This window comes from Trifolium pratense, linkage group LG4 (assembly GCF_020283565.1).
Source record: "Trifolium pratense cultivar HEN17-A07 linkage group LG4, ARS_RC_1.1, whole genome shotgun sequence".
NCBI lineage: Eukaryota > Viridiplantae > Streptophyta > Magnoliopsida > Fabales > Fabaceae > Trifolium > Trifolium pratense.
In genome coordinates, this window is record NC_060062.1 from 17,394,212 (window position 1) to 17,415,752 (window position 21,541).

A 21,541-nucleotide genomic window follows, 5' to 3' on the forward strand; every position below is an offset into this window, starting at 1 on the left:
TTATTATTAGTTGAAAAAATATGTAAGTAGTGGGGTCAGCTGACCCCAATGTGTTGTGTGTAGATCCGTGCCTGATTCTAACCAATTGTCAAATTCACTATACCAAGAGGAGCAAAATATTCTCTTTGAATTTCCAAATTTTCTTTGGGGAAAATTATGTTGCATAGGTTGACATGGTCTTCTTTGTAAGTATGTTCTCTGTATTATTTCTTGATGATTCGGATGATACCATTGATATGTTGATATTTTAAACCGCTTGCCAGGATCCGATGGTAACTCTTCCAAATTAAATTGAACATGTTGTTGAGAACTAGTTCCTTGTTCATTAGAACTAGATCCTTCCTCATTAGGTGATACTTTTCTCTTAAAAAACTTTTCCATAACCTCCTACAGACACCAAAATAAACATAATTAATAAAATACAATAACCTAGCACAAGTCATAAACATTAATATGACTCCAACCAAACTTAAGAATAATAAAAAAAACTCAAGTGATAAGCAAAGATACAAAACACAAACACTATAGAAGATTATTAAATTCTCAAATTGGACAAGTTCTATCAATTAAAAAACACAAGATTATTAAATTAATGTCAAGTTGTATTTCTTTCTCTAGGTAACTTTAAGACTAGAAACACAATGCTATCACAATAAAACAAAATAGAAACAATTTAAAGTTCACCACACCACTTTTGTCAAAATAGAAACTCATTCATTCAATAAGTTATTCACCACTTCTTCTTCTTCTTCACCACTTCTTTTTACTAGTTTTCACCAAAACACAAACTCCCTCATTCAATCAAGTTCTTCACTACTCTTGTTTCACCCTAACCAAAATAGGAGCAAACAAAAAACACACAATTCTCCTTCACCATAATCAATTTCTTCAGTCTTCACCACTCACCAAAATATAAACAAAAAAAAATACAAATATGATAATTTAATTTCAATTGCAGAGATATACAACAAATTGCAAAGGGATTAAGAGATGAAAAATAGAAGAATGTTGAAGTTATACAACAAATTTTATCACAATTGAAGTTATACAAAGAATTCCCAAATTGTAAAACCCTAACCAATAACCATAGAATTTTTTATTGATTACCTTAGAGAAGGGAGGTCGGGACTGGTGTCACGGAGAGAAAGAGAAGGAGGCGCGAGGGGTGGCCGAAGATGGGAAGGAGGTGTGGTGCTAGTTCCGGACGGTGGTGGTTTGTGGTGGAGGACGCGTTTTTGTTTTTGAGTTGGAGAGAAAAGATGTTACACGTGTTTTAGAGAGAAGTTAAAAAGGAAAAGTGACTCAAGTGAAATTGTTTTGAGTATTAGGGAAGTGGTGCAAAAAAATAAAATTAGGGGGTGCAAAAAGTTACAAAAAAAAATAGGGGTACTGGGTGAAATTTTTAGAATTTCGGGGTCTGCATCTGCACCCCCTCATTGCTATGCAGCACCGCCCTTGAGTTCATCCTAACAAACAACAATCGTCACGAGCACAACCCAACACACACGCGTATGAGTGCAGAACCAAGTTGCAAAATAAGATGATGGTGTGAACATTTAAAGCACAAACCAAGAGGTCTTAAAGACTTGTGTATGGATCGACTATCAACACGAAATGAGTCAAAGAACCAACAACTCCCTTCAATGGCAGCAAACAAATCGACTCTTTCGAGCCAAACAGTCCAACATCAAACATAGAGAATGAATGAGATATCAAACCAGTTCGAAATCAATCACAAGGACTAATACAGATTTAAAAGAAGCACCGACGACGAAAAACCCCAAAACCTTAAACCCTGCAGATTTCAACAAATTTGAAAAAGAAAAAAAATTAAAGATCCAACGAGTGAGACATGAACATAAACCTTTTCAATCTATCAGAGAACAACAGACAAATTCAAACTACAACATCAAGAACTTCTAATAAGATTAAATCCAATAAATCCAGCATGGAGAGCAAAAAAAACACCAACAAAAAATTTGATTGATAGTCTCTGAACGCACCACCACAAGTTACATTGTCAGGATTACTATGAACATCTCAATCTGAGTTGTATTTAGCCCAATACATTAAAGAAGGATGCCACAAAATATAACATTTTTTCAAGTAGCAAAGCAAAAGTAAGTAGTAATATTTGCTTGTAATGATGATGAAGCTTGACCTAAAGGATTGTGGTTAGTTTTCTCAATTGATTTGATTTTTCTACATAGAGTTTACATTTTTAAGGGATGAGTAAAATTTAATATGATTATAATTTTTTTACCATTTATATAAATAACATGTGGGAATCAATTTGTTTCTAATTTTCTAAATAAATAATTTATTTTTGGTTTGCACAACATATTTCATGGTTGCACACTATGTACGAAAAGAAAAAATTCGAGTATTGAAATCTAAAATGAAAGATTTTTTTTAACCCCCTTTCTACGATTTAATAGAATTTGAATCTTTGTGCTTAACTATTTCAAATTCAGTGGTAGATAATATAAAATGGGCAATAAGAAGAACTAAGAGAGATTAGGGACCATCTTAAGAAAAGTTCATCATCATCAAGTAAGATTTTTTTTATGTTCTTTATGCACTTTTATTATTGAAGATATCGAAAGTCTTCCTTATTACAATATTTTCTAAACAAAATTTATACGGTATTATTGAAGATATCGAAAGTCTTCCTTATTACATTATTATATACATCATATTAATTTTGTAGATTGTTATATATTGAAAATCTTTTTATTTTTGGACCGTTGACTTCCATAGAATAATCTTTGTAGGTTGTTATATATTGAAAATTCTTGTGATTGAATGTGCCACAAAACTCTTCGATTTATACAAGCACATTCAATCAAAAGGACTAATACATATTTAAAAGAAGTGTCGATGGAAAACCCCGATACCTTAAACCCTGCAGATTTCAAGAAATTTGAAAAATAATAATTAAAGATCCAACGAGTGGGACATGAACCAAAACCTTTTCAATCCATCAGAGAACAACATACAAATTCATACCACAACATTAATGAAATTCTGGCAGACTGATGACAGATGTTGCAACACTAGGATAATAGATAAATGTTGAGACAAATGTTACAACATCTCGTACTAGTACAGACAGGATAATAATAAACAGCAGAAAGATAAATAACAACCCAGTTCGGTGCAACTCACCTACTCTGGGATAGCAATCCAGGAGGAAATCCACTATAATAATATTAGTTCGAAGCCCTCAGCAAACACCCCGTTTACGACTTCTCACATAACCACTACCCGTGCTAATTTCTACATAGGAACTCCTAGATATCAGATCTCATCTCACTCCCCTCAATCAACACAATCCGTGTTTACAACGATAACAATCTGCAAGGAGTCGCACTCCAATAAAACAACCTAACTCCGTACTTAAAATTTTAAGAGTATATCACAATTACAACTCAACAAGCCATCTATGTACGTTTATAATCAATGGCAGCACTAGAGAGGTATACAAAATAAAGCTCAAGGCTTAAAGCACAAGGCTTACAAAGTCACGAAACCCTAAAAGACTACATCTCTAAAGAATAATGGCTTCGATAAATAAAACTAGGTCTTGAGTTTTCCTTATATAGCCATTAAACGTGGGCTTTTCTTCACACGGGCTAAACAATACTTCAGCTCCAAGAAATCTTGTAGATGCAAAATATATTTTCCACAAATATATTTGCACCAAATATTCCTCCCATAAATATATTTATTGTCCATAAATATAAATATATTTTCAGTAACAATCTTTTTGAAGCACAAAAATTTATTTAAAATATATCACAAAATATATTTTAAAATCAAATCTTTTTTTGATTCCTTAATATTTTATAATAATCTTAAGGAACAAGTAACCATGTAAACCGTCTTCTGAAGATTCCAAAACCATGTGTGTCTTGGTGTACAAGCTAGCGCGAAACAATTCTTCAACCAGATCTTCAAAAGATTGCGCGTAAAAATAAAACACTTCAAGGACGCAAACAAAGTACCTGATGTCGTAGTCACATGTTACAACATTTGGTCCAACATTTGGCTAGACCTTGTTTTTGCAAAATGTAGCCAACATATAAAAACCAAACAATCAAGAACTTCTAATCAGATTAAATGAAATCAACTCAACCTATGAAGGTAGAACTAACCACCACAACAACGCCGATGACGGTGAACAAACCTGAAAGGAGTCTTATCACCTAAGAAGCAACCAACCAAACAAGATCGAAAAACCGGAACCTAGCCAGCAACGTTTGTAATCCGTATTTGGCAATAACAAAGTAGTCTTCGACAGCGGCCCCGTCAACGGATACTATAGAACCACACCAAAAGAGGTTCAAAATTTATAAATACGAGCAAAGAGACTAACAACAACTAGGATGCCACAAAACTCTTTGATTTTTTTTTTATAAACATATCTCTTTGATTTTAGGAGCCTTGGGAGGATGAATCTTCACATTAAAAGCTTTTAAGAATCACGAATTCTACCATTTGAGTACCTAAAATGTTAGTATAATTTCCACTAAGGGAAACATTAGAAATAATAGAATTAATAGCAACTCTCCAATCTACTTTCTTATCTTAAAATTTGCAATTATTCATGCAAAACCAAATAGTGTTAAAAATATTAATAATGACACTCTGGATGACAAGCTTGCACTCGCTAGACCAAACCTTATATCCCAAAATGTGAGGATATGTTGCACAGAGCTAGTGTCAATATGCATGCCAATGATATTATGCAAGTAACTCTAGATTTGATTGGCAAAAGGACAAAGGCAAAACAGATGCAAAAAGGATTCTAGGCTAGCACCACAAAGATCACATTTAGAAACAATAACACAACACAAGTTTTCATCAGTAGGTAATTTATTATGATTGTCTCGAAACAATGATTTAGAAGCAAGAATATATTTGTTCCAAACTATTCTGGTCCAAGGAAGCAACAAACCAGGAGACCTTTGAAACTTATAAGCCTCTTTAAAGTTAAGAGAACCATCCACACTAGGAGTCCAAACAAGCTTGTCATGAAATTTAACCTTAGGAATAGTTATTTTACTGAGCAAGTTCACAAATTTGGAATGTTTTGGAATGTCATTGATCATTGAGAATAAGACAAGAATAAGTACAAACAGCAACCTTTAACCAATTATCAAACCAAGAATTAATAGAACTCTCATCACCGATAAGCCATCCAGAGTTATCATTCACTTCAAAATATTTGCTTTTTAATTCTGCCCCAAATAGAGGTGTGAATGTGACCTAGTGCTCATCGAAGCTTAATTATAGTTGCTTCATTGATATCTTTAAGAAACCTAGTGCTCAAGAGTAGGAGTACCTTATGTCAAGTCACTATGGCCGTTTATCCATCCTATTAGAATATAATTAATGAAATTTTTCCTTAGCAAAATATGTTTGAAATTTAATTTGCAACATGTTAAACGCAAGTTTGCCTCTGGAGTTGGGTAGCTAACCTGCTTTGAAGTAAAAGTTAAAAGAGGCTAAATGCTTTCAAAGGTCTTTTAAGTTTTACGTTTGTCACAATTAGGTCTTTAAGTTTTTTAAGGTAACAAATAGGTCTTTTAAGTTTATAACTTATTGCACCGCAATCCTTCCGGTTAATTTCCTCTAACATTGTCTTTTTCATCAAAATATCCACCATGGTGGAAGGGTAACGTGCAACAAGTTTTCATAACAGAGATAACTGGAAAAGTAACACTACAACAAGTTAGAAATTCAAATGACCTGTTTGTTACCTAAAATTTTTAAAGACCTAACTGTTACAAATGCAAAACGTAAAGGGCTCCTGATGCATTTAGCCATTAAAAATTATAACTTTAAGATCTAGTGAAGGAGAAAAAATAACAATTAATTATTAATTTTGTAAGTTTTAAATAAAAAGAAGTATATTTCTACTTCATTTTCATTTATTTTTTAAAATTATATTTTAGTGGCTCATCTAATAGGCGGTAAACCAAATTAAAACAAAAGATAATTAAAAGCACTTGAATAAGATGATACTCCTTCCGTCCCATATTATAAGTAAAAAAAAAATAACTTTTATCATTTTCAAAATTTATTTTTAGTTAGTAAAAAAAAATACTTTTACTTATTTTCATGAAATTAAATACAAACTACATTTAATTTACTCTATCTTTTTTTTTTCTTCTCATTTAATTTATTTTTTTCTTTGTGCTATATAGTATGAAGGATTTTGCAAACGAAACACAAGAATAACATTTGTCAATGTGTTAATCTCCCTTTTTTGCGGAAAACATGGTGTGGTGGTTGTAATGAACGGTGAAGATTTGTTTCTTGCCTTTCTTGTTTCTATGTTTCGGAAATATAAGCATTTTCTTAAAAATTCTTTTTTTACTTATTTCCATGAAACTTATTTTAAGAAAAACACAAAAAATTACACTTCAAATTATCATATTTTATTTTTGTATAAAAATATTTCAACTCTGACAAAACAATAATGTTCAATATTTTTACCACCTATTACATTAATTATGAATTTAATTTATATGCACCGTCAGTCTAAAGTTATTTTGCACATGCGTCCAATAATATACTGACACATCATGTATTGTGATTAAGTTGGTCAAAAATAAAGAAAAGTTTATTGTAAAACAAAAAACAAATAAAAATAAAATAACATAGAAAAGAAAAGTTCACCACACCACCAACATTCAACAACAACTGCACTCTGCAGGCACTGCTGTGTCTCTCTTCTACCTTTCGTTCCTTCCATCTTCATCCTTTCTTCTAACACAGATCTCACTGCAATTCTTCTTCTGGGTATGTCTCTTTTTCTGTTCCTTATTCTGTTTTTTTTTTTTTTTTTTTTTTTTACTTTAATTCATTAACTATAAACTAAGGAATTGATTCTGTTCGGTTTTCTTAGTTTTGATTATAAAGTTACAATCTTTTATTGATTTAAATCAATGGGTAATCACTAGTTTATAATAATCAATCAAAGTGAATCCTGATCCCCCACTAATAATATGAAAGTAGTAATAAAAAATAGGGACCCTAAAAAATATATAATAAAGTTCACATTTTTATTACTTTTGATTCGATTTTAGATCATGGGTAGTTAATTAATTAATTGGGTTATTGAAATTTGATTAGATTTGGTTGAAGAAGAAATTTGGGTTGTGTGATTATGAATTGAAGTGTTTTGGTGAAGAAATGAACGTGAGCCATGCTTCGGTTCACCCTGTTGAAGAGGTTCCAACTACTGAGGCAGCTGTTCCTGTTGCTGGAGAAAACTTACATGTGCCTGTGGTGAGGATGAAGGATATTCAAGGCATGCCTGGTACTGTTGGTGGACTATCTTTGCGTATTTCGCAGTTTGTTTTTGGTGCTGCTGCACTCTCTATTATGGCTTCTACTAGTGATTTTCCTTCAGTCACTGCTTTCTGGTAATTTGTTTTGTTTATCTTCACTTTAGCCTTGGATATATGTTTTCAGTTTTTTCGTTATTGCATATAAATAAAATACTGTTTTGTTTGTGATTGTGATTGTAAGAATTGTGTTGTTGGATTTGGTGAAATTGTTATGTTTAGATCAAGGAGATTCCAATTGAGAAATTTTTGTGCATCATACTGAGATTTGTTCACATGCTAAATAGGGTGAGCACAGTGTTGTCAATCGTAGATCGTGAAAAATAGCACTATGCTGTAGTGTTGTCTATGTTGTCAAAGCGGAAAATTGATGCGACGCGGACAACCCAAAATTGACGCGATGCAGTAATGCGGAGAATCGCGGGCGCTATTTAAGTGACGCGACACGGACAATAAAAATAAAAATTACATAATAAATATCAAACTATCAATCAATCATCAAAATACATATACTAATAAAAGTAGCATAGGTCCTTTACATAATTAAAATACCAATCATCCAAATCCAAATACTTACTACACACAGTAGTAGTATTCCAAAATCCAAAATACCAATAAAAGACAAGTCTTAAACAAAACATAAAATTCAAGGAAAGTAAGAAACAAACAAAGACTTAAGTACTTAGTTCTAAACATCAAATATAAATTCAAGATGTACTATGCTGTAATGTTGTAGCGCTGCTATAGCAACTATTTGACAGCATTTTGTACTAAATAGTGTATGGTGTATTGCGGTTTATTCAAATTCTGCTACGCTTAGTGCCACTATTTGACAACTGGGTGAGAGATAGAAAGGGGAAAGAGAGAAAATAGGAAATATGATTGAGAATAAAGAGAGAAGAGTTATAAAGTGATATAGGTAAGAGAAATTTGTGTAAAGGAATCAGGATTTTGTCTATTGGGAGCTTGATTCTGATAAATTTTAATTCAAGTTTGCCACATGGGCATGATATAGACATCATCAGTGGCATTTGGGTCTGCACTAGTAATAGTAGACTGCATCACTGAATTTTCATGTGCTTCTGATATATGGTTATGAAATTGTTTTTGAGGTGTCTGATTGTGTTGCTGCTTGGAACGTTATCAATTGGTAGATCATTTGTCATGTCTTTAATTTTTTATGGGTAGTGAATTCAATGAGTTTGAGTATGATATGATAGAGCTGCATGTTTATAGGTCCTAGTGGTATCAAATTTACTGTATGAAGCCATCCATGCTACTCTTTGGTCCAAAATGGAGCTGTTATAACTTATAACATACAATGACTTGCATATGGAGTCTTGACATTTTGTTAACATCTACATAATCTGCTGATAGGACACACTATAGCTTTCTCAATCGGATAGAAATTATCTGTGTTCTTGGTTTTGTTGACACAAATTGATTTCAAGCTGGAGTTGAAGTTCAACAAATTGTGTCTAATTCTTCACAATAGTGGTTCTTGCTCTACAGTTCCACTTCCAATGCTAAAATCTTGTGATAAACCTCTTTTAATTCAGTTTCTGTAAGTTGAGTGGTAAGATCTGTATTTATGGATGCATCATTTTGTATTTGATCTTCGAGTATTCTATTAGATTCTTTTAAGGTTTGTAACTCGAATCTCAAGCTGGCAAAGTTGCAAACATGATAAATGTTCTGGGACATCCCAATTTCAGCTTCATTTTCACTGTGTCTCATCCCAATCAGAGAAAGGTTCTCGGTGATCCTCTAATTTCTTCTAACTGAATCCAAAATTCCACTTACTATTCTCCTTATGTAACCAACTCTCCCCTCAAACATATATTCTCTTGCATTGCCAACTCAGTTTCCCCACTATCCTTAAACTGTTTCCTATAATGAACTTCCCATATCTTGGGCCCGCCCTTCACATTTGTTGACACCTGTCCAATTCATCTGCACAATTCCCCACAGTATGTGGAAAGTTGTAAAGGAAGTAGGAGAGTTAAGAGTCTCAATTTCTATGGTCTTACCGTTTGTAATTTCTGGTCCATACCCACATTGGATCTAGCCTAGATTTTTGCTATTGAACTAAAGAATTCTGTTTAGAGTCCCACATTGAATGCGATAAGGCCTACAAGCCGGTTTTGTAGGCTGGAGTTAGACCAAGTCAAATTCTAAGATGGTATCATAGATTCATAGCCTATGCAAGCAAGACTCGTTAGGCTACCTACTATCGAGCCACCCAGGTCACACTTTTGATGTCCAATCATGTCCGGGCATGAGGGTTGTATGTCGAGAATCTCACACTGGATGAGATAGAGCCTGAAAGTGTTTATAAGTGTGAGAGACATCCCTTATCTTATAAGCTATTTTGTGGAATTGAGTTTGACTCAACTCAAATTCTAAGAAAATCATTGGCTATTTTCTGAGATGCCAGTTTCTATCAAAATATCAGATTAACTACTGGAACGGTAACTGTTGTATGGAGTCTTAGAATTGAATGAAATTTTTCTGATAATGACTTATTGCCATGCTTAAAAGCATTTGGTATGGACAGGACGCTTTTAACTAATTGGATGTATATATAGATGATAACAGGTTTTGATAGTTCTGATATTAGACACTATATCTCAGGACTTCGTTGTAACATAAATGTATGTGCAAGTGTTATAGTTAGTTTATGAAAATTACTTATTGCATGTCCATTAGATGTTTTTAGCTTATTTCATTACGTTTCTCGGTATAGCTTATGAATCTTACAAGCGTTTATGCGGTAAGTACTTATTCAATAAGCTATTACGTAAGCTTTTTATCTAATTGAACATGTCATTATATTTTTTGGCTATATTCTTTTTTCAAGTTCCCTCTTTTGTTTATGAAATGCTACAACTTTACATGAAATTCTTGTCTCAACTCTCAACTTTTTTATCAGTTTCCTTGTTGCGGCTGCCGGCTTACAGACTTTGTGGAGCTTTTCATTAGCTATTACGGATGTATATGCCATTTTAGTAAGACGATCTTTGCAGAACTACCGACTTGTCAGTTCATTTACAATTGGGGATGGGGTAAGATCTCCATTAAGACTCCATAATTTTTTACTACAATTGTCACTATTCCATTCATTCTTAAGGTAGACATGTAGATTTTGACTTCTATTATCATTATTTTCCCATTTGAAAATGACAAAGAGTTAACTCAGAACACTTGTCATGTAAGCAGGTCACTTCGACGCTTATATTTGCGGCAGCCTGCGCATCAGCAGGAATCACAGTGTTGATTGATAATGATCTTGGTAATTGTGCACAGAATCACTGTGTGCAGTTTGAAACAGCTACAGGCATGGCATTCATATGTTGGTTCACCACAGTCCCGTCGTTTCTTCTGAACTTCTGGTCTTTGGCATCGCGGTAATTAAAAACAGTGGCACACACAGCAGCGACAGAAACAAGGGAAGCTTGTTGTAAAGTTAAATTGTTAGTATCAGGTTTGTGACTGTTGTTTGGAATTTGTTAAGCTTGTATCTTGTGTTAGTAGTAGTTGTACCAAATGGTGTCATTTATGTACTCTTTACTTGATCAAACAAGAATTCTGAACTTGGATATTGGAATGTGTTGTGGTTTATTCACATTTGGTGTTGGAATGAGTAAACTGGAATTACAATATAGTAGTAATGTGCATTATTCTATTGGCGGTTTCACTTAAATATACACACTATCGATCTGAAACCGCAACTCAATTTCCCTTTCGCCAAGTGTGATTTTTAGGCGTGATTTGGGAATTTTTTGAAGTAATATGGATTTATTGCAATGTTTTTTGGTTCTCTGTTGCGGTTATTTGTATGACTGATTTTGTTGTTGTTTGGAAAAGTTTGTCCCTCCCTTATGGCGTTTCCTTTTGATATTTTGGTGAGTAATTAATTAGACAGATTTGAATTTTTTATCAGTGCTCCTTCTTTGATTATTTCTCTCTTTGATTGATTCTTTTTTGAGCTCTCGTTGTTGGTATGTTGGTTCCTCTCTTTGATTGTTTCTTCTTTGGTTGATCCTTTCTTTGTCGTCAATTTCTCTTTTTGATTGTCGTCTTCTCTTTAGTTGTTACTTCATCTTTGATTGTTCTTCTCTCTGTTGGTTCATATGTTTGATTGTTTGGTTTGATTGCTCTCTTCTTCTATTTGATTGATTCTTTCTTCTTCTATTTGATTGATCTGTTTGATTGCTTCATTCTCTATTGATTTCTTTTATTTGATTGCTCCTCTTCCTATTGATTATTTTGTTTGTTAGCACCCTCTATTACTCTCTCTATTGTAATATATTGTAACCTGAAGATATAAAGTTAGAAGCAATATATTGAAGAGGTAAAGGTCACGCCTATAAAAAAAAAAGGTCACACAAACAAGTTGATTTTTTTTCTTATATAGATAGATATCTTCTGTATGAGTAAGTTTAGCTCAGTTGGCAGAGACATCGCATATATTATGTAAATGTGTAGCAAGTGAGGATAGAAGTCTTACATTGGTTGAAAAAATGAACTTTGAACAATATATAAGGGAACAGACCCATAAACTTAATGACTTAAGATTTTGAGTTAAGATGTGATGTTAAACTCACATATGTGATTGCTCTTGATCTAATTAGTGGGGATGATCCTCAGACTCCCCACATGGTCTAAAGGTGGTTTCAGAACCAATAACCCATCAACTCAATGCTTGATATTTTGAGTAAAGATATGATGTTGAAGTCATATGTGTGATTACACTTATCCATTAAGTTTTTCTCATAACTCAACATTGGATTCATTTCAAAAGATATAACTCTCGTACGTCTAATTTTCACATGTTATTTTTAATACTACTCCTTCCGTTTTCTTAAAAATGTCCAGTTAGAATGATAACACCAAATTAAGAAAGTGAATTTTTGCACTCTATCTTTTTATTATATCCTCATCTTAATTCACCAATAAATTCCTATTTTTTTGCACCTAGTATTGATCTTATTTAAATCTTCAATGAACTATTATTATAGATAACAAATTCTATTTAAATCTGAATATAACAATGAAGCAACAAACTTGCCTATCGTAAAAAAAGGAACAAACTTTCTTTTTTTTAAAAAAAACCTTTAGTTTTTCAAATATACTGTATATAAAAAAATATGTTGAAAAAGATAACAATAATTGATAAAGAGTATAATTAACAAATCGTATCCTTAAAACATAAACTGGACAGTTAATTAAAAACGCTAAATATGATAAAACTTGACACTTTTAAGAAAATAGAGTATTAACTTAGATCTATTAATTATGCTTCAGGATTATTCTTCTAGTTTGTCAACGGTTTTGTACTTTTGTTTTCTTACACTCTTGGTTTGTCCTATGTTGAAGGTAGTGGTGCACTAAAATGTAAAAAAATAAAAAATGGAGTGCACGTTTTTACTTTGCGTTGTAATTGACATTGACATATGAAAATAAGTAAGACAAGCTTAGGTGGGACAAAAGGATATGAGACATGCCCACTTTTTACTCAAACTCCATTTTGACTTTTCCGCCACTTGCAGTTTGCACTCATGATAAGCTTTTTCCTTAATTACTTTTTGAGAAATGCTAAGGACAAACATGTTCTAGCTCAAAAACAAGTACTCCATACAAGTCTAAACTTCACTCTAGCACTAGCAGCAATTTACAAGATTAATTCAACTTGGTTAATGCAAATTAAATAAGAAATAAATTAAATCTAATTAAATGCAAACTTGATCCTGTGTTATATAGTACTACATGAACAAAAATTTCTGATAATTGGATTTTCATACAAATGACCAATTTATGAAAGAGAAAGCTAAGCAATGAACACTATTATCATCTGCTGTAAGCACTTTCCATGAAATGGCTTGCTCGTAAGAAACGTGCCGCCCCATCGTCGACATGCACATCCCAGTTGGCAGATAAGCAAACCCCTAATGGAAGAAGTATACACACAAATTAGCCATTTTAAAAATCAAAAACTATGATTCTGTTTGGATAAATAGCATAAGCTTATACATGGGAGTCGTTAAAGTTGCGGAAATCACCTGTTGCATTAACTTAGCAAAATCTCCACATAATGCCTTGCGACCCGACTCGTCAAATATTTTATCCAACGTGATGTCTTGTAAAGCCACTAGAGTTGTTTCCAACATGTCAAGGCCAGCTTGATTTGCAAACACGAAAACTGGCTGAGACTGCAATACACCAAATGGGAAAAAAATCACATAAATCTCGCGTTATGAATGCTATCAAAATTACAATTCCTTTCTAAACCAAAGAATCACCACCACCTTGTCACCGTAAAATGAATTGAAATTACAACCATACCTTCAGTGAACAGCATAGAATGGCGTCAGGGTGATGCCACAGCTGTTTTAGCATCAAGTCGCCGACTAGAGAATCTGACCTGAGCAAGTCTGACCCCAAATAGTAACTGATTAAAGCGAAAGATGAACACGTTAGACTTTTCTCAGAAAAGATATATAATACATCAACTAGAATGCTCGAGATATTCAAGATGAATATGTAGACTTGCCTATAACTCTGACAGATCCAGTGAGCTAACGTAACTGCTTCTGGAGAACCAGGAGAAAGTTTTGCACCAACAGCTGGGTTGATACCGGACGGTGATATAGCCATGGCAACCCTTTGTACTGAGGAAATCACACTACGAACATATTGACGAGCCATGATTACAACATTATTTTGCATATTGCTGTCGAAAGGAAACTGAAAGGCAATAGTCAACACCGATCGGGTGTTTTGACTTGATGATGAATCTGCACCACCGTGAGTTGTTGCTGGGCCCACTTCAAGACCTGAAGTCATCAAATCCAAGGTCCGGTTTGAATTCGGTGTATCCTTCTTATCACCCTAAAACATGAAAATAGTAATGTTACAATAGGGGTACTAAATGGGATGTTGACGACAGTATGTTCCTTGTAGCAACAGACCTATGTAGACACACTTTAGATTGAAGACATGTCCGGTGTCTGACTAGTGTTGATGTCTGACACCGACACATGATAATATTCGATGGAAATGAAAAATTGAAAGAAAAAAAATATATGAAAAACTAGCTTGATAAAGAGAGTTAAAAAAACAAGGGAACAAAACTCAACTGGTTTTGAATCCAATGGTATGATGCGGAAACCAGAAGGTACCAATGGAGCGTCATCTGGGAACATTTCATCAATTGGAGCAAATATGAGCTCAGAACAAGTCCCAACAGCATTCTCATCAGTTCCACTACATATCTGCAAAAAGAATACACAACAAAAACATTAGTACATGCCTATATCGATCATATTTGTTCGCGTATAGACCACAACAACATACAAAAAATCATTTCATCGGTTATACAAAGAGATGAACAGGGATAATGCTCAATGATTGAACAAGAGTCAAAGGCATCACCTGTAAGAGATGAATGTCCCTAGAAACAAAAGCATCTTCTTGAGCAAGAGAGTGGCCTTCAAGCCTAATAACTTCAAGCATCTGCAACGAAAATTTAATTTCAAGAACATTGCTTGAATGAACAAATGTATAACTTCAAACATCTTTTTTATTTCATGACACGAGACATTTCAATCTTGCATGTGAATGCAAACATTAATGTTAGAATATAGAAAATATTATATTATTTGTTGAGAAAATATCTCTATGATTTGGTTTGTTTATTATAATATTATAATATTATTTGGTTTGTTTATTCTTAGCCCTATAATAAAGGGATTTAGTTTAGATTTAAATTTATTCACTTGGATATAAATACCAAGGTAGTATCATACTATTTGATAATGTAAATAATGTAAATATTGTAATTAGGGTTATTGACATCATTATCAATAATATTTTATTGTTCCTTATTATTTTCTCCTATTCTTTCACCTAAATTTCCCCAAATTTCAACATGGTATCAGAGCCATGGTATCCACCTTGAAACATAATTCCGCTGCAATTTTCCCCGAGATTTAACTCTCGATTATTCTTCGTTTTACTTACCTTTTTGTTCATATATGCTTTACTTAACCTTTTTTTCATATAAACCCTAGCCGTCATTGAAATTTCTTTTTATTCTGTTACCCGTTTGTGATCCCTTAATTTGCGGGCATACCCCGTTTGTGATCCCTTAATTTGCGGGCATACCCCGTTTGTTATCCCTTAATCCGCGGGCATACCCCGTTTGTGATACCTTAATCCGCGGGCATACCCCGTTTGTTTTCCCTTAATCCGCGGGCATACCCCGTTTGTGATCCCTTAATTTGCGGGCATACCCCGTTTGTTATCCCTTAATCCGCGGGCATACCCCGTTTGTGATCCCTTAATTTGCGGGCATACCCCGTTTGTTTTCCCTTAATCCGCGGGCATACCCCGTTTGTGATACGTTAATCCGCGGGCATACCCCGTTTGTGATACTTTAATCTGCGGATATTTTTACTTAATTTGATATGGATTCATCTCTTCGGCCGCTCCTCTACTGCTTCTTTGGTTGCTGCTCTTCGTTGGCTTGCTATCAATGGATTTAATTTATTTTAGGGTTAATTTTGTAACAAGCTTAAAGCTTAGTAAGCTTTAGCTTGAGGGGGAGTGTTAGAATATAGAAAATATTATATTATTTGTTGAGAAAATATCTCTATGATTTGGTTTGTTTATTATAATATTATAATATTATTTGGTTTGTTTATTCTTAGCCCTATAATAAAGGGATTTAGTTTAGATTTAAATTTATTCACTTGGATATAAATACCAAGGTAGTATCATACTATTTGATAATGTAAATAATGTAAATATTGTAATTAGGGTTATTGACATCATTATCAATAATATTTTATTGTTCCTTATTATTTTCTCCTATTCTTTCACCTAAATTTCCCCAAATTTCAACAATTAACATACCTCTTCATGTTCAATAGTATGGCCAAGAGGCATGATTATTTGATTGCCTGTGAATCTTGTAGGCCTCATCCCTGGATAGGCATAGTTTCCAGCTTTCAATGATGCGGCACAATAAGCATCGACATTGAAATCAGCCCATTCCGAGCGGTGCTCCCTTAAAAAGCGAACCAAAACTGCAGGAGGAACGTTCTGCAAGCAAAGCAGTACAACAAATTGTTATGTAACATTTCAGAGGCAAACACTATTGAAACTACACGACGTTGATTTCTCAAGACTCACTTGGAGCAACATAGAAGCTTTTGCACAGAGAATTCCTCCAAGGAATGTAAGGGAACTTGCTGGATTAGAAGTGCTACTCAAGTTCTTGGTTGAATTAACAGCAATAATTACATCCTCAGCGCCATCACAGTTCAGTATAGACCAACCATCGTCATTGAATCCATTTACAGCATCATTGAAGCCTCTGCAAATATAATACATCAGTTTTCCGCTAAAATAACATTAATACGAATCAAATACAATATTGTAAAAATCAATGTTCCAGAACTGCAGACAGATATGACCTTCAAGGAAGCGAATTATTTCATGTGGTTACCTGCTCAATCTTTGGCTGAATGTTCGCAAAACAGCAGGCTGTCTACCCAATCCATATACAACTTCACCACTTGATTCCTGAGCTATTTGCCTAATATATCGAAGTGCCTATCATAAAAGACGCCAATAACATTAGTCAACAAAATTTTGCAATGAATTCTACTTTATGAATTAACAATACTGAACTTACCGCAATGGTCATTTTTTGAGCCACCACTTTTGGTGATTCGTAAAGTGGCCGTAGCACTTCTGGAACACTCCACGGCTAAAGACAAGAATAAACAAATTAACATACATAACGGATGAAAAATATATAAAGTCTCATTGTTAAGATGTCGAACCTCAAGATTTAAATGGTCTACAATGTGGATGATTGAACCTCCACCATCGCATGGTCGAATCAAGTAGCCACTTGGGAGTGTTTCGGCCCTTACAAACTGAGCAGCAACAGCCGGATTAGGGCCAGTGCCAGAACCGGACAGGGACCTCTCACAGACCTTCAAAATGGGAATCAAAATGCATGAGCTAAGTATGCTAAATCATCTCATAACGACAGCACAGTAAGGTCTGCTTTCATAGGTAACTTCTATGCAACTATTATTATGCATCAGATGACAAAATATACTTACCACAATACTACCGTTCTCCAAAGTTGTAGTGTATCTCAGAGTCCAGAAATCCCGGGCAGGAGCTAGCGTTGTTGGAGCATATGTCTGTAGCCGACTTGAACGTTACTCACAGGTATTATAAGCAAATAGAAATCAGATGTTAAAAGTTATTTGAACCTCACCTGTGTGTAAACAAGCTCAACGGTTCCTCCATTTCCGGCAGGAAACATTGTGAAAACTTCTAGGTTCCGACATTCTCGAAACCAAGATAAACGATCTTTAAGGATCTCTGCAATCTGTTGAAAATTTGGGATTCAGAATTTCAAATTCAAACCACACTTTTACATCCTATTTGGAAGTGTGAATTTACCTTCGTAGGTTCTAAACTAACAAGACCACATGCTCGAGCTGCTACTCCACTACCACTTTGTGAAATAGCAAAGATCCCAACCGAATCCGGACCAGGCTGGCATTGAGAAATATAAAATTTAATAGAGGTAATCCACATTACTTTAGTAGAAGAAACTTAGACTTCATATTCAAATCAGCATAATATCATAATAAAACTTATAATAATTATCTTCTAAAAGCCGTGACCAATGTTTTTAAAAATGGACTGAACCAGCTGGCTAGTTTTTCCGGTTGTTTTGATTCTGATTATACCTTAAGTTGTTTTGATTCTTATTTTTTATTTGTCATCCTGGTTGAACCGATCGAACCATGACCCGAATGTCTAACCGGTTTGATCTTCGCTCCAATTTTTAAAATATCAGCCACGAGCACTAATTTAATTACTAAGTTTATAGCAAGGAGTACTAATAACAAACCTTCATCCCAGGCATCTGGACCCAATCAACAGCAGTTCCTGTAGCCTTTGAAAGGAACTCTGTCAAAGTCTCCTCCGCAATTGATAGGAGTCTACAAAGGATTACACAATAGAAAAAGAATTACGAAACATTCAAGATGAAAAATAAAAATTCACAAAAAGTTCATTTCATAAGCCTTCAACTTACCCAGCAGGGTTATTAGCATCTCTTTTGGAATTCTGAGGAGTTGTAACCACTGAATCACAACTTGCATCAGTATTTGCTGCTGATGGCTGCATAGATCAATACAACCAAAGTTTTACTTATTTTCATTGCATGACTAAGAAAAAAAATATAAAATCCATTAATATCACGGTGGATATGTCAGTAGGTCACCGTGATTCTGGCATACTTACCGTGATACCAAACATAGTTACAACGTTAATTTTGAATCCGATTAAAAGTTAATTGAATGTAAAATGATTTATATTTGAATACATTCATGTAATAAGTTTGAAGTTAAAAATCAATTGTAGAGGCAAAATCTCTTAATTCTTGATTCAAGAGAATCAATACTAGTTGAGAATATCCAAACATGTCAAAATCGAATCAATTTTGCTTCCTCAAAAAGTAGAATTATGACATGAAACATCATGTTCCTCACACACACTTACAGTATGCAATTGCTGTCTCATAAATCCATTCTCACACACAAGCTGTGACACTTGTTTCTGTAATCTATCATTTTCCTCCATCAACAACTTGTTCATTGCAGATAATTTCCTATTCACAGTTTGAAGCCTTGAAGCCTCTTTTCTTTGCTTCTCTCTACATCTGCACCACAATTCAAAACCACATCTAAGTGAAGTTGAAACTTGTAAAAAACAAAGATTTGAAACAAAGTTTTCAAGAGGGGTTAAGTACCTTCGATTTTGGAACCAAACCTTGATTTGTTTAGGTTCAATGTTGGAAAGAATAGGACACTCACGAATCAATTGTTGTCTTCTCATAGAACTAGGTTTAGGACACTCAGCATAAACCCTTTCCAAAGCTTCAACTTGTTCAGAAGTGTACCTAACATATTTTCCTGAATCAAGATGCTTATCAATGCTTCCACCACTGCTACTACTTTCTCTATGATGAGCCACAGCCATAGCCATATTTCTCAGACTCCAAGGAAGAAGAAAATTGTTGGGTCTAGTAAAGAATGTAACTTTATATGAGAAATTGAAGAGATTTAATGAAAAAAGACAAGTTTAAGGAAAATTGAAAATGGGTTTGTGTGAATGAAAGAAAATGAAGAAGAAAGTTTGGTTTTTTTTTTCTTTGTTCCTTCACCTTCTACTGTTCCTTCAACTTTGACCACTAACAACACCATTACCTTGTGAACCAAGGTGGGTTTTTTTATTTATTTATTATTGATTTAAAGGTTAGTGGAATCCATAAAAATGAAAGTGAAAGAGAAAGAGAAGGGTGGTTTGAAAAATTGAATCTTTCTTTCTTTTGAACAAGATAAGTTTGAAATGGAGCTTGAGGTAGAAGGAAGGAATATGGAGTTTGTAAGAAGATAACTTTGTTTGGAATAGAAAGTGAAGTTGTCCTTGTCTTTGTCTTTGTCTTTGTCTTTTGTCTTGTCTAATTAGTTGCAGTGTTGTTTTGAAGCATCTGAATCAGAATCAAGGAGATGAAAAACCCTAATAAGCATTGTTGGTGGTGATGGAGGAAAGGGAGATTGAAGAGAAGAGTGGAATAAAGGGAGAGAATAGAAGAGAATAGAAGTGAGCTCGGATATCGAGAAACATGGCATGAGACTGATGTTTTTTTGGTTTATAAAACACTAGGACAATAAACATTTTCAGAGCATTTACGTCTTTGTCCTTATTCTTGTCGTGTTGCTTCCAATTTACATCTTCCAAATTTTACCCTACACATTTAATTTCAATAACTTTTTTTTTTGAATTTAACGCACTAATTGTGATAACTGTGATGATTGATATTTTCACTATTCGATCATTAGAGTGATTCTGTTTTATATAGTTATTAGTTCAGAGTATAACACAATTCGACAAGCCTGCGCCTAAACAAATTAACCGACACTAATAGTGCGATCCTATTACACGCCTGATACTTGATCCACAAGCAGCTAACAAAAAAATAAGCTAAATTCAATAAAGTCTCTCCTGAAATGAACTATATACAAACACAAATAGGCTAGTTTAACAGATAAACAAAATACAAGAAAACTTTAAGAATAATCAATCTAATTAAAGACAGTCACATGTGTCAAGATTGTCTATACGTTTTCAGAAGGCTTCAAACTTCAAGGTCTTGGTCATTATATATGCTAGTTGCTCTTGAGTGCTTACTTCAGATCAACAACTCCTTCTTTAGTAAGATCTCTTACGAAATGATATCTCACATCTATGTGGTTGAACCTGCCATGCATAACAGGATTCCTTGACAATTTTATGGATGAACTGTTATCACATAGAAATATAGTTCCATTGTGTTGATAAAATATTCTTTTGAGCCACACTGCTTGACAAGCACAAGATGTTGCGGCAACAAATTCGGCTTATGTGGTAGATAAAGTGACAATGGTTTGCTTCTTTGAAGACCATGAAATTAGATCTTTAACCATATACAAACATATCCATATGTGCTTTTCCTTTAGGGCATCTCGAAATTCTCTTAGCTACAGCCAAATGAATTTCAGTAGGTCTCTCCATATATCTAGCAATCAAACACACTAAGAAGACGAGACCATGTCTATTGTATAGTAGCTAAGAGATACATGAGACTACCAATTATTTGTTTATATTCAGTAGCATCAACATCTTTAGTTAACTTGTTATCAATTACAATAGAGTTACAAACTTTTACAATTCTTCATTCCAAACCTTATTAGAATATCTTGAGCATATTTTTACCAATGAATAAAAATATCATTGTCAAATTGCTTAATTTCAAATCCTAAAAAATATCTCATCTTACCAAGTTCAGCCATAACAAACTTGCTCTTCATGGATTTTTGGAAGTTTTCCGACATACCTTTACCAATACTAGTATATATGATCATCAACATACATGCTCACAATTAACATTATTTCTTTGTCATTTTGTTTCACATGAGGTCATTTGAAAAATAGTTCTTGAGTGAAATATGATTCAATTTTGCTATACCAAACTCTAGGTGTCTACTTTATTCCATATAGAGTTTTTCTGAGCTTATAGATTTTATTCCTTCTGTCTGTCTGAT

At 33.8% G+C, this 21,541-nt stretch overlaps 2 protein-coding genes across 3 annotated transcripts; one reads left to right on the top strand and one right to left on the bottom strand.

Moving 5' to 3' along the window:
- The first annotated feature begins 6,649 nt into the window (after nt 1–6,649).
- Nucleotides 6,650–11,035, top strand: LOC123919948 (CASP-like protein 5A2). Its single transcript, XM_045972006.1, has 4 exons — nt 6,650–6,810; nt 7,144–7,436; nt 10,291–10,423; nt 10,578–11,035. Exons 2-4 carry the CDS (start codon nt 7,204–7,206, stop codon nt 10,767–10,769), a joined length of 558 nt encoding a protein of 185 aa, XP_045827962.1. The 5' UTR covers nt 6,650–6,810; nt 7,144–7,203; the 3' UTR covers nt 10,770–11,035.
- A 2,034-nt stretch (nt 11,036–13,069) lies between these two features.
- LOC123919949 (homeobox-leucine zipper protein REVOLUTA-like) lies at nt 13,070–20,189 on the bottom strand. Of its 2 annotated transcripts, XM_045972008.1 has the most exons (18): nt 19,207–20,189; nt 18,957–19,116; nt 18,490–18,575; nt 18,304–18,394; nt 17,847–17,942; nt 17,659–17,772; nt 17,498–17,581; nt 17,210–17,365; nt 17,059–17,133; nt 16,870–16,976; nt 16,554–16,737; nt 16,275–16,463; nt 14,793–14,873; nt 14,498–14,632; nt 13,912–14,249; nt 13,704–13,809; nt 13,421–13,570; nt 13,070–13,306 (listed from the first exon to the last, which is right to left on the bottom strand). In XM_045972008.1, exons 1-18 carry the CDS (start codon nt 19,440–19,442, stop codon nt 13,157–13,159), a joined length of 2,538 nt encoding a protein of 845 aa, XP_045827964.1. In that variant the 5' UTR covers nt 19,443–20,189; the 3' UTR covers nt 13,070–13,156. The 2 variants fall into 2 exon arrangements, with proteins under 2 accessions (XP_045827964.1, XP_045827963.1); XM_045972007.1 differs by having other exon boundaries at nt 13,704–14,249; nt 19,207–20,087.
- Nucleotides 20,190–21,541: the final 1,352 nt, after the last annotated feature.

What these genes read in the sequence shown, in the direction of transcription:
- LOC123919949 (XM_045972007.1), bottom strand. Translation starts at nt 19,442, where the DNA reads ATGGCTATGGCTGTGGCTCATCATAGAGAAAGTAGTAGCAGTGGTGGA. An exon ending in TTAGTTTAGAACCTACGAAG is followed by an intron (nt 17,773 to 17,846) that starts GTAAATTCACAC and finishes AATTTTCAACAG; the next exon opens with ATTGCAGAGATCCTTAAAGA. An exon ending in GGGACATTCATCTCTTACAG is followed by an intron (nt 14,633 to 14,792) that starts GTGATGCCTTTG and finishes TTCTTTTTGCAG; the next exon opens with ATATGTAGTGGAACTGATGA.
- LOC123919948 (XM_045972006.1), top strand. Translation starts at nt 7,204, where the DNA reads ATGAACGTGAGCCATGCTTCGGTTCACCCTGTTGAAGAGGTTCCAACT. An exon ending in CCTTCAGTCACTGCTTTCTG is followed by an intron (nt 7,437 to 10,290) that starts GTAATTTGTTTT and finishes CTTTTTTATCAG; the next exon opens with TTTCCTTGTTGCGGCTGCCG. An exon ending in CATTTACAATTGGGGATGGG is followed by an intron (nt 10,424 to 10,577) that starts GTAAGATCTCCA and finishes TCATGTAAGCAG; the next exon opens with GTCACTTCGACGCTTATATT.